This window comes from Macrobrachium nipponense, chromosome 28 (assembly GCF_015104395.2).
Source record: "Macrobrachium nipponense isolate FS-2020 chromosome 28, ASM1510439v2, whole genome shotgun sequence".
NCBI lineage: Eukaryota > Metazoa > Arthropoda > Malacostraca > Decapoda > Palaemonidae > Macrobrachium > Macrobrachium nipponense.
In genome coordinates, this window is record NC_087217.1 from 25,055,735 (window position 1) to 25,069,325 (window position 13,591).

Sequence of the window (13,591 nt, forward strand, 5' to 3'; positions counted from 1 at the left end):
TCTGGTTTCGGGGACAGGAGAGGTTAACACATAGGTGTTTTTTGGTGTGGCGGGTTCTGAGAAACTGATTTTCCTTCTTGGAGTGGTGATTTTTTTTTAAGGAGTGTGTTGGTCTAGGTGTGGTCTGGTGTGTGTTCTAAGTTCTTTCTTCTGAGGCTGGTTTTGTGTTTTGGTCGGTCTAAGCCCTCCAGCTGCAGCAGCATAAGACTGTGGCTTATGCTGGGTGTGTGGTTGTGTGTTTCTGGGAGCCTGTTGAGGCCCCCTAGCTGCAGCACCATAGGACTTTGGTCCCTGCTGGGTAGTAGGAGCTGCAGCTGTCTGGTGGGGTCTGGTGATTTGTGAGTGTCCAGGGAGGCTAAGAGCTGCAGAGCCTTTGAGAGTATCTATTTTCTGTAGTCTTATTTGGAATTACCTATTCCACGCATGGTGGTTTCCCTTACATGAGGGGCATCTGGCGTTGGTTTCCTGTTCAGCTTTGAATTTATCCGTGCATAATTTTGTGGGATGTCTCCCACTGCATACGCCACAAATGGCCATGGCAGTGCGGGCACTGCTGTGATGTCCATACTTCTGACAGTTGAAACATCTGAGAGGCTCTGGCGTGTAGTGCATGGTGGGGAAGGAGCCCCACATGCCAAGATTCAGTGATTTTGGCTATCGTCCTTTCCACACAACTAACGCTTTATGGACTGGGTCCCTTTGTGTGGTATCTGTCTCCTTTGACTACTTTTGGGTGTTCAAGAATAGCCCTGGTGTCAAATTGCAGAGGGAAGTGGCTTAATATGAATTTGGTGGGTGTCTTCTGGATTTAAGTATTTGAAACAAACCAGGTAATTTTTCATGTATTCATTTGTTAATTCATTAGCGGGCATAACAAACAGTTCTCCTTTGGTGGTGGGTCTTACCTTGAATAACTTACCTTCCTTCTCAAGGTCCTTTACAAATTCATAAGAGCTGCTTCCAGTTGGAGGAATTATAAGCTATTTTCCATGTGAGGGGGCTGAAGGTGCTGCTGGTGGTCCTTGCTGCTTCCGTTTGTGTTTGGTAACCAGCTGGAAGCCTTCATTAGTGTCCATGGCATGGTGTTTGCTCTTTCTTCTGGAGTAGCTTTGGTGGTTTCTTCTTCGGAGGAGGTGGTGGAGTCCAATCTTGGCCTTACAGCCTCAGGTGCATCTGAAAAGGAGTAAGCAGACGTTGTCCTTTTCTGGTTCTGTGGTGCTGTTGCCTCTGCAGTGGTGGGTGTGAGCTGAGTCGGGGGTCCATGGCTGCATCCGTCTATCTGTGAAGAGAGAGAGAGAGAGAGAGAGAGAGAGAAGAGAGAGAGAGAGAGAAAAGGTTTGAGAGAGAGAATGAGAAAAAGTTTGAGAGAGAGAAGGAATGTGTGTGTTTGTGTGTGTGTGTATATGTTGTGTTTTACTTTTGCCTGAAGGGCCTAACTTCTGGTTTATGAGAGCCTATCGTTCCTTTGCTACTTGCAATAAAGAATTGCGAAAGTAAGAAGTTTTGTCTCTTAGTCCTTGTTTCAATCGGAGATTTTAGACCACAACGGCTACCGAATTTTAGGAAAAAGAGACTGTTAGTAATAGAAAAATTATTTGTCAGAGAACAGAGTTGTTAATGAGCTTTCTTATATTTTGTGAAAGAGCTCTCTCAAATTTATAATTCTCGGTGTCGTCGTAAATCGCCGAAAATCCTACCGAAAATCGCTGGAAAAATCGCCGCTATTGTCGACTGGCAGGCGCTATCGCTCGCTGCCGCTCGCGTTTCCCAGAGAAGATCTCAAAAGAGAAGTTACTGCTACGGGTGCCGAGCAGCAACTGATTCCAGTGTTGTTTGTTGTTTTTGATTTAGCTGACCTTGTGTCAGCACGGGCTCTTGCTCACAGAGCAGCCCGTAAATTCCAGTGGCGAGTCCTTCTTCTTATATTGTGATGTTGCGGACTCTTTAGTACAGTCTAGAGAACATCTCCTGCAGGTTGAGTTTTCATTGGTTTCAGGGAAGGTGACTCATGCAGCGAGTGTTTATGAGTCTTGCAGACCTTCTCAGGCGGGGGATATCACTGATTGGCTTCTACCTGAATGACATTAACCCTGGTATTATTCTCATAATGTGCTTCACATCCGGTGTTGTTTGTTTCATGCGCACTGGTACTTTCGTTGGGGGGGAGGGGCGTGGTCCTCCTCACACACGTCGGTATCAGGAACACTTCTTGAATGGTATTAAGGGGAGACTTTTGTTCAAGGATAAGCAGCGCTTCTAGGAGGCGCAGACGTCATGGGTCATGGGCTCTCCCGATGATTTTGACATTCCTGATGATGTCGTTTCTCGTGATATCTTTCTGGTGTACTGCAAGGGCGTGCTGCCTTATGGAGCCCTCCTGGGTGTGGCAGGAGATCCTTTTTGACAGGTGCATCATCATCATGCCGATGTAAATCCCAGGGCATCCTTCGGCGGGGCATAGGTATCGTTAGACAACGTTGGAGTACTTTAGGGGTCTCTTAAGGGCGGGGAGGGGTTGTTCTTCATTAGGAGGTCCTTTGTATGCCGATTATTATAGTAAATAATGAGGGACACTCTCTTCCCTTCCTCCATAGGGCGGACGTGTTCCTCTATTATTTTCTTCATGGCTGCTTTGTCCTCCTTGTATTGGTGGTGCATGAAGGCTTTGTAGAAAAGTTTTATAGCCTCTGGGGGTGGAATGTTCCCTCTCTCTTCCTCCATCATGTACCACTTGTCAAGGGCGACTCATGTTTCTTGGTTTATGAGTTTATTCGAGTACCCATTATTATTCAGTATCTGGGATGCTCGGTCGAGTTCGAGGTGCGTGTCCTGCCACGTTGAACAGTGCGAGAGGGCATTCCTGACGAAGGCCGTGACGGTGGTGGTTTTGAATCGTGTAGGACACTAACTACCTCCAATTAGACAAAGTCCAAGGTTCGTAGCTTTGGTGTAGACTGTTGTCGTTAACTTCAGATTTGTCTTCGTGACAAAGTAGCCGATCGTTGCTGCTGTACTCGACGGTGAAGTTGAGTGTGCTGTGCCCAGGAACTGCTGTCGAAGGGCTTCTACCTCAACCTTGGAGTCGGCTTGCATGAAGATGTTATCGATATAGGGTCCGTATGTACGGGGACATCTACTTTGTGAGAAAACCCTTTCCTCCAATTCTCCCATGTAGAAGTCAGCGAAGAGGACTCCTTAGGGGGACCCCTTCGCTACCCCGTCCTTTTGGCGGTACATCTGTCCTCGGTGGTTGGTGAAAGGGGCTCTCTTCATACAGATATCTAACAGGGTTCTTAACGAGTCTTCTTGAATGTTCGGGGGTCTCATATCGGGATTCCTATATACCCACTCCATGATGATCCCTATCATCTCGTTGAGTGGGACGTTGGCGAATAGGGACTCAACGTCTAAGGATGCCATGGTTCCTGCACCGGAGGAGTCACGGATCTCCTCCAAAAATTCCACCGATGAGGTGAGGTAGTTCCTGGAGGGGATATATGGAGTAAGAATTTTATTAAGGTGTTCGGCCAAGGCATAAGTCGGAGCTGGCGTTTGGCTGATGATAGGGCGTAGGGGGTTGCCTTCCTTGTGGCTCTTCACGTTCCCGTATAGGTAGCCGAGGCTGTAGTCACCTTGCATGGGTGGGAGGTGTGTGGCATTTGTAGCGGCATTCACGGCCGTGATGACCCAGTTGGCATTGCGTTTGATGTCTTTCGTCAGGTTCTTCGTATGTCTCTCGAACTTGGAGACATCAGACAAGATGGTGCCGAGTTTCTTGAAGTATTCCGACGTGCTGATGAGCACGAACACAGCTGTCTTCTCTGCACGTCTTACAGTGATGTCATCTTTCTTCTTCATATCTGCGGCTGCCTCTTTCATCTCTTTGGTATAAATACTGCTCGAGTATGACCCCCTGTCCGTAAGGGCCTCTGCTAGCAAAAGAGGTTGAAGGGTATCCGTCATTGTCAGGATCTTCTTGGCTTCCAACTGCTGAATAGAGTCGAGGAGCATCTCGATCTCCAGGCGTTTCTCATGTTTCTTCGGCTTCGACATGAAGTGGCAGTTTAGCCCGAGGTTTAATGGCTCATTTTGTTCAGGGGTGGGCTGGTATGCAATGAGGTTAATATATCTATGGGTCGTTTCTTGGATGCGTAGCTTACCACCATTGAGGGTGACAAGTTTGCGGGTTACTCCCCTAACCCGGTCACACATGTCTTCTTTGCTTAGGCAGGTAAGGTGCACGTTAATTTCTTCGTAGGTAGGAGGTTCACACTGGTCCTCCACTCGGTCATCTGCTTGGTGGTGGTGGTCTCTTGTAGGGGTGTCGTATCTGGTAGAAGCCAATCAAGAGGCTCCCAGTGATATCCACCGCCTGAGAAGGTCTCCAAGACTCGTAAACGCTCGCCATATGAGTCACCTTCCCAGGAACCAATAAAAACTCGACCTGCCTGAGAGGTTCTCTATACCGTACTCGAGAGCCCATAACATCACGAATAAAGAAGAAGGACTCGCCACTGGAATTCAGTCCCTCAGCAGTCATCGCTTGATAATGTCCTGTGCATCAGGAAGAAACGTCTCACTGGAGAGAGGGAGAGAGAGAGAAAGAATTGTATAAACAATTTTTAACCAAATGACTCAACCGAATTTTATCATGCCCTTTGGTGCTTTGCTGGCCAGTCTAAGCAACACTGACAAAGTCGTCATCAGAAAAATAGTGAAGACTCTCTACAAGATTAATAGTGCTGAAGCAGCAATCATTTTTAAGAAAACATGTCTACGAGAGGGTCTCCTTTCAAAGTATTATTGTTATTATAATTATTATTATTATTATTATTTGTTAAAAATGACAGCTGCTTCAGCACTATTAGTTTTGTAAAGGGCATGGTAAAATTTGGTTGAGTCATTTGATTTATTATTGCTTATACAATTCTCTCTCTCTCTCTCTCTCTCTCTCTCTCTCTCTCTCTCTCTCTCTCTCTCTCTCTCTCTTTCCAAAACGATGTTTCCTCCTGATCCACAGGACATTATCAAGCGATAACTGCTGAGGGACTGAATTCCAGAGGCGAGTCCTTCGTCTTATATCGTGATGTTGCGGGCTCTTGAGTACGGTCAGAGCATCTCTCATTGGTTCCTTGGAAGGTGACTCATACGGCGGGCGTTTATGAGTCTTGCAGACCTTCTCAGGTGGGGGGTATCACCGGGAGCCTCTTGATTGGCTTCTACCTGAGTGACATCACCCCTGGTATTATTCTCATATCAGTGTTCTTTTCAGGTATCAAGAACGTTTCTTGGGTGGTATTAAGGGGAGGGTTTTGCTCGAGGATAAGCAGGCCTTCTGGGAGATGCAGACGTCGTGTGTCAGGTACTCTCCTGATGATCTTAATATTCCTGACGATGTCGTCTCTCTTGATGCTTCTCTGGTGTACTGCGAGGGCGTGTTGCCTAATGGCGCCCTCCTGGGCATGGCAGGAGATCCTTTGAGACAGGCACATTATTATCATGCTGATGTAAATCCCAGGGCATCCTTGGGCGGGGCATACGTATCGGTAGACAACATTGGACTGCTTTAGGAGGTCTCCTACGGGCAGGGAGGGGTTGTTCTTCATCAAGAGGTCATTTGTACTCCGATTCTTGTAGTAAATAATGAGGGACACTCTCTTCCCTTCCTCCATGGGGCGGACGTGTTCCTCTATCATTTTCTTCATGGCTGCTTCTTCCTCCTTGTATTGGTGGTGCATGAAGGCTTTATAGTAAAGTTTGATATCCTCCGGGGGTGGAATGTTCCTTCTCTCTTCCTCCGTCATGTACCACTTGTTAAGGGCGGCTCGTGTTTCTCGGTTTACAAGTTTATTTGAGTACCTATTGTTAATTAGTATCTGGAATGCTCGGTCGAGTTTGAGGTGTGTCCTGCCACGTTGAATAGTGCAAGAGGGCCCTCCTGACGAAGGCCGTGACTGTGGTGGTCTTGAACCGCACAGGACACTCGCTATCTCCATTTAGACAAAGTCCAAAATTCGTAGCTTTGGTGTAAACTGTAGTCGCCAGCTTTTGATTCATCTTCGTGACAAGGACGTCGAGGAAGGGGAGCCGATCGTTGCTGCAGTACTCGATGGTGAAGTTGAGTGCTCTGTGCTGCAGGAGCTGCTGCCGAAGGGCTTCTACCTTGTCCTCAGAGTTGGCTTGTGCGAAGATGTCATCGATATAGCGTCTGTATGTGTGGGGACATCTATGTTGCGAGAAGACCCTATCTTCCACTTCACCCATGTAGAAGTTAGCGAAGAGGACTCTTAAGGGGGACCCCATCGCTACGCCGTCCTTTTGGCAGTACATCTGATCTCGGTAGGTGGTGAAAGGGACTCTCTTCGTACAGATATCTAGCAGGGTTCTTAACGAATCTTCTGGGATGTTCGGGGGTCTCATATTGGGATTCCTATATACCCGCTCCATGATGATCCCTATCATCTTGCCGACTGGGACGTTGGTGAATAGGGACTCAACGTCTAAGGACGTCATGGTTCCCACACCACAGGAGTCACGGATCTTCTAAAAAAATTCGACTGATGAGGTGAGGCAGTATTTAGAGGGGATATATGGAGTCAGAATTTTATTAAGGCATTTGGCCAGAGCATAAGTCGGGGCGGGCGTTTGGCTGATGATCGGGCGTAGGGGGTTGCCTTCCTTGTACCAGCGCGCATGAAACAAATACCGGACATGAGAATAATACCTGGGGTGACGTCACTCAGGTAGACGCCAATCAAGGGGCTCCCGGTGATACCCCCACCTGAGAAGGACTGCAAGACTCGTAAACGCCCGCCATATGAGTCACCTTCCCAGGAACCAATGAAAACCCGACCAACCGGATAGGTGCTCTGACCATACTCAAGAGCCCGCAACATCATGATATAAGACGAAAGACTCGCCACTGGAATTCAGTCCTCCAGCAGTTATCGTTTGATAATGTCCTTTGGATCAGGAGGAAACGTCGCGTTGGAGAGAGAGAGAGAGAGAGAGAGAGGCAAAGGCAAAGGCAAATTTTATTCTATCGACCCCTTCCGGGGTATGAAAATTACAAAATTACACAAATATATACATTTTACACAAAAACTACAAAAAGAACAAAAAGAAGAGACCAGTAGATTACAACTATATTTATGTACACATATATTTAGCAAGTACATATTTAAAGCATAAAAGGTATTCTGACAAAGGAAAGTACATACATCGAAAACAATACCAGAATAATGAGAATCCTAGAAAGTATTAAATCTAAAATAAAGACATTATTGAGGAGCAGATTGAATTTAAAAGTGGTAGGTCTTCTATAATAGTAGGGCTTTAGGTATCTCTCTCTTATTTCTCTAATCACTGGACAAACTAAAACATAATGATATTCATCCCTAACTTCAATGCTGTTACATAGTCTGCAAGGGTGCTGATTCTCCTGCCCAGAATATCTTTCAGTTGCTACGGGAAGTGTGTGTACCACACCTATATTTACTAAGGGCAATTCTTTCTGGTATATCTAAATTCATAATATACTTTTCTTGGCCAAATTCAGGCTTAAAAAGTTTTCTAGGCTATTTATTATTCTAGTGTGATTGAAATTTTTTGGATGTTCCCATATATTTGACATACTACATGAATCAAGGATAGTTTTAATTTTATGGATCTAACTAGACTTATTCTCATTTGACTCGTACAGAATTCTAAGAAAACAATAAAAAACATCTGACAATTTAGACGCCTTTGATTTTACAATTCTCAGCCAAAATCCAATCATCCGTTTGCAAATAGATATTTCAATTTTGAATCTGCCAAGATCCCCATATACCATGCAGTTTGCTGTTCGCTTGTTCGCACAGAGCTGATTTTTCATGAACTTCTTGTGAAATGTTTCAACATGATCTAGTTTGTGGTAACCCCATATTTCACAACCGTAAGTCAAAATTGTTACAACTAGAGCATCGAATAGATCACAGTTGATATCAATGGGTAATTCAAGATTTTTGCATTTAATTAACATACTAAATAATGCTCTATGTTCTTGAATGACTTGTTTCTTAATAGCTTTATCCATTTTACTATTATAATTAAACGTAGTACCAAGGTAAAAATAATCATCTACAATTTCAATAGTCTCCTCATCATATTTAAAATTCGGAACATTTCTAACTTTTCCTCTAGAAAATACAACTACTTTAGTTTTCGAAACTTTAATTTGAAGTTTCCAAGTATCACAATATTCTTTTATTTTGTCTAAGGCATTTTGTAATTCCTTTGGGGATTCAGCCATTACAATAGTATCATCAGCATAAAGTAAAACATAAATACGCAAAAACATTTCTATATCAATACTACTTAATTTTTAATTTATTTCCTTTGAACACATATCCATCCCATTATACCCCCTGCTAAGAGAGGACTCAAAGTCATTCTCACCTTGTCTTACGCCTATGTTACATTAAAAAAAGTTAGAAATTTTATGATTCTGCTTCACAGAATAGTGCTGAAGAGCAGTCATTTTTAACAAAACATGCTTACGAGAGGGTCTCCTTCCGAAATATTATTATTATTATTATTATTATTATATTATTATTATTATTATTATTATTATTATTATTATTATTATTATTACATTGTGTTATTATTATTATTATTATTATTATTATTATTATTATTATTATTATTATTATTATTATTATTATTATTATTATTATTATTCATGAAGAGGAACCCTATTCATATGGAACAGTCCTAAAGTGTCCCATTGGCTAGAAATTCAAGCTTCCTAACATTATGGTGTTTTTTGGAAAGAAATTACAGAAAACAATAAGAAATGCAGAGAGAAGAGAGTGGTTATTAGAAAGCAAAGATAAATTAACAACTTGATGAATAAAAAGATAAAAACATTAATAAATTATTTGGACTACAAAGATTCATTATTTTATGGTGTGATTACATTACATTGTCGCTTGAAACTTTATGGGATAGTGTGCCCCACCAACACGGGCCCGCACCCCCCCCCCCCCCAACCTAAAAAAAAAAACTGTTAAATATTTTTTTCTACCCATTTACTATATCCATCACTGCTAAAATGATCTTATTTCTCGTTGAATATATCTCTATAATCACTGATCACTTGATCACTGTTCTAAAATGGTCTTATTTCTTTGTCTTTTCCAGAACAATGGAAGCCTGGAACGGAAGTGATAGCTTTTACATTCCTGCTGACGACTTCACCGAGGAGAACCAGCCTCTACCTATCTGTGCTTCATTAGCTATCTTTTTGGTGCTGTTTTTCATCGGCGTTTGGACCCCGTTGTACATCATCGTACGACGCAGGCTTGAACTTATAGTAAGTATTTGCTTAAGTGATTCCCTCTTGTGTTGCCACACACAAGGTGGATTTTTACACCTGAATGTTGCCTTAGGAAAATTTTGCATTAAGTTTTTCACTTTACAGTAAATTTCAAAAGCAACTGAGTAGAAGCAGATTATTCAACAAGTATAGCTGTGTCTAGTTCTCAAAATCATTTAGCTTTCATGGTTCTATATTTTCTATTTTTGAGTTTCAAGCCATTGCTGTTTAACTGGGTCGAAGAATCTTAGAATATTAATATTGACAAGTATTAAGGAAGTTTTTCATTAAGGGAAGTTTGCATGTTAACACCGACAGAAATCACTCATCACGCGAGACAGGGATATTCATTTACAGTGAAAATATAGGCCCATAGCACTTAACTGATATTAATATAACTGTTAGAACTGTGCAATTTACTTTATGTGTTTTGAATAAAAGTTTATATTTAAACAACTTCATTAATGAGTGGGGATGTTCAAATAACGGAATTTCCACACTGACTGTTCGAATATATCTATAGGTATGATGATAATAGTATACTGTTCGAAAATATCTATAGGTATGATGATAATAGTATACAGTTCGAAAATATCTATTGGTAAAATGATAGTATTATATACTAGTTACAAAGAAACTCTTCCTCCTTGCAGTTTGTGAATGAAAACGAAGACTACACCACAGTGTATATATATATACAGTTTTGAAGACTTTTATTAATTCTAGGCTCGAAGAAATGGCCACTAGCACCAACACTTCACCCCACTGAGAATTATACATCTGGAACCTCAACATCATCATCCCAAGGATGCTGGACACTACACCCTAGGTACCCCCAGCAGAATCCAGAAGTATCCTAGTGGGTAAAATGGCTTTGCTGCTTCAGAGTGCAAATGCATTTGTGGGACTACGACATCAAACATCTTACAAGCAAAGCTCAAGATACATATATTGTCTCTACATGAAGGATTCTGCTTCCTTGAGGAAAATGGACCCTTTAAGTAAGTATTCCACAAATGCAAAAACAAAAAAAAAAAGAAAAAAAATACCCCTTCTGTTATTTGCAAATGTTACAAAATTAATGTAAAATCATTTTTTTCATAGGATTTCATTATAAATTCTTGACTTAAATTGTATTCTAAGTGGATTTATTTTCATGGGATATCATTATAAATTCTTGTCTTAAATTTTATTGTAACTGGAATTTTTTCTCGGGATATCATAATAAATAGTTGAAGTTTTTTTCTAAGTGGGGTTTTTCATGAAATTTCATTATAAATTCTTGACAAGTTTTTCTCCGTAATTGGGATTTTTTCCATGGGATATCATTATAAATTCTAGACTAAAATTTCGTTCTAATTGGATTTTTTTTTCATAGGATTTCATTATAAATTTTTGACGTAAATTGTTGTTTATGTGGGATTTTTTTTCGTGGCATTACCCTCCAGTGACCATTCTTGATTTTGTGAAAAATTATTTTATATACCACTCCTGAATTCTGTACCTGTTTCGAATTAATATTTGCTTTACGTGTGGTTACATCAATTGATGAAATTTGATTTTCCTGTTTTGAGGATCTCCCAAATTACTGGGAATCTATTACCAACTGTTTACTAAAAAATTATGAACATTGCTAATTAATATATATATAACTGATTTGGAATTTATAGCTTTTTGTTGGTATAAAATTGTTAAATCATTTGTACTTTCAAGATTTTGAAAAGAATTTGTGTGTACCTAAAATTTCTAAATGTAATTTTTTTTTTTTTGTAGATTAAATTATGATTTCCCCATGTCATGTCACATAAATAGCTTTCTGATCTGTATATCATGTGAAATGCATTGATAGTTTTCATATTTTCTTTATTATTTTAGTCTGGAATCATTGTCAACTCACTAAATTTGTCTGTATTTAAAAGGGGCAATAAAAAAAGAAAAAATTTGACTTTTCTCTCTCTCCTTAAATTACTCTAAGTTATCAATCATCTGGCAATATCGCTCTCATAGAGGAAAATCATCATTATTGTTTTATAAAACCTCAGGTCTATTTGCAAAATAACTTATATATAGAGGAAAATATACAATGTAAATAAAGAGAGATTAAAAAAATTAAAAAAAAAAAACTGATAAACTGAACGTCTCTCAGCTTTGCTACAGGTCTCTTGAATCCTAAATGTTATTCATCTCCTTTTCCAACGTTCTCCTGTATATATGGTAGTTCCTTAAATAAGCTTAATGAATATCGAGATGGCTTTGTCTGTCCGTCCACACTTTTCTGTCCGCCCTTAGATCTTAATAACTTCTGAGGCTAAAGGGTTATAAATTGGTATGATGATCACCCACCCTCCAATCATCAAACAGGCCAAATTATAGCTCTCTCTAGCCATAATCGGCCGTCTGGCAACGTTATAGACCAGGCCACCAACGGGGCGAGGCTGAAACTTTCATGGACAGCGGCTCATACAGCTTCATACGCTGCATAGAAGCCTCGATTATGCGAAGAGACTTCGGTTTATTCTTTACTCGTTCTTAGATGACATGACTCACATATGAGATCATTATATACCAACGCATACAACTCCATTTGTGAAATCGACTATTCCTGCTGTTTCTAAAAACATGTATTTTACTGAGAATTCTGTTAGTTTTCAGAAAGCTCATTTACTGACCATGATAACAACTGTTGTTGATGTTTACATAAAGTAACGTTCTATATATCAAACTTGATACTCTGCAAATAGGTTTTAGTTCTAAATATTAAACTTGATATCTTTACAAATAGTTATAACGCATATTTATAGGCAGTTTGTACAATTCGCTGAATTCATTTAATTCTATAAGTCATATATAAACTTTTTCAAAAAATTCTTAATGGTAATAATAATTAATTATTATTATTATTCTTCCATTGATAATAATAATTAATTATTATTACCATTACTATCATTATTACTCCCAATCGAGCTTACAGACATTTCTGGAAATTTCCCATTGGTAGTCGTAGCTGGGTGAGGGACAGGTGGCGGACTCCGCGTTTTGTCTGAGAGCTGATAGGAGGCAATGGGAACAGTCCCCCTGAGCTTCGACACCAATAAAAAATTGCCAACTCATTCTTATTGCAATTATTGTTATTATTATGATTTTTATTATAACTAGTTAAAATATTTCAGAATTACTTTAGAAATAGTTACTTTTTATTCATATTTCAACACCATCTGTTCTCCCTCTTTCCCTTCTCCCTCTCTCTGAGCAAATCGAGGTACTAGAAGATGTTGTGTGGTTTACATACCACAGTGTGCTTCTTCTTTCACGGGAATAAGTTTCCAGATCACTTGCTCTCCAGGTGGAAGATTCGTAGTGTTCGTCAGTCTTCAGGGCAGTACCAATTCGCGTGAGTGGAAGATTCACAGTTCTCAGGTATCTGTGTGTACTACTTGTGTCTATATTATCTGAGGCCACTGGGAAATTTCAAAATGAAACGACCGAATGCCAAGTACTTTCCAGTATTTCTAACACATCTTTGTCTCCCGAAGATGTGTTGAAAATGCACGAAAGTGGATATATATATATATATATGTATATATATATATATTATATATTATTATATATCTATATATATATATATAGCTATATATATATAATATATATATATTGTGTGGGTAATGGTAGTGTGTGTATTCATATCTAATATATTTATATATATCCCTAATATTATATGTGTGTGGTATAATATTATATATATATAATAATATATATAGATATAATATATATTATTATGCTTAAAAAATCACAGTAGATGCACGTGACTTCATAAAATAAGCAAATACCACGGGAAATGATAGCCAGGAATCCAAGCGCTTTCGTCTTTATTCAGACATCGTCAAGGAGCTACTAAAGTACAATCGGAGAGGAAGCCTCAGGTACAAACAAGATCAGGAATACCAGATGGTTAATTATCAAAAGGGTAAAAATTAAAAGGGATAATCCAGGATTATCGGATATCACACGGTCACAAACTTAAACAGATTCTGACCCTAACCGAAATTACAAAGTATCTTTACAGTCCAAAACATGTAAAAACTGAATATATTAATTTTGTTGCTTATATTTATCTACAACTTTTTTCATTATGAAAGCATCAAGTTTAAATAAACCAAGACTTAAATTTAGAACATTTCTATTATTTGACTTGATAAAACAAGATTCAATGATATTCTTTTAACTGTGTCATTA

At 39.8% G+C, this 13,591-nt stretch overlaps 1 protein-coding gene across 1 annotated transcript; it reads right to left on the reverse strand.

Annotated features, from left to right (window-relative positions):
• Nucleotides 1-5,865: 5,865 nt before the first annotated feature.
• LOC135201133 (uncharacterized) lies at nucleotides 5,866-6,513 on the reverse strand. Its single transcript, XM_064230011.1, has one exon. The coding sequence runs from the start codon at nucleotides 6,511-6,513 to the stop codon at nucleotides 5,866-5,868; it is 648 nt and encodes a 215-aa protein (XP_064086081.1).
• Between the last annotated feature and the right edge of the window lie 7,078 nt (nucleotides 6,514-13,591).

Coding starts and splice junctions, on each gene's coding strand:
- LOC135201133 (XM_064230011.1), bottom strand. CDS start 6,513: ATGACGTCCTTAGACGTTGAGTCCCTATTCACCAACGTCCCAGTCGGC.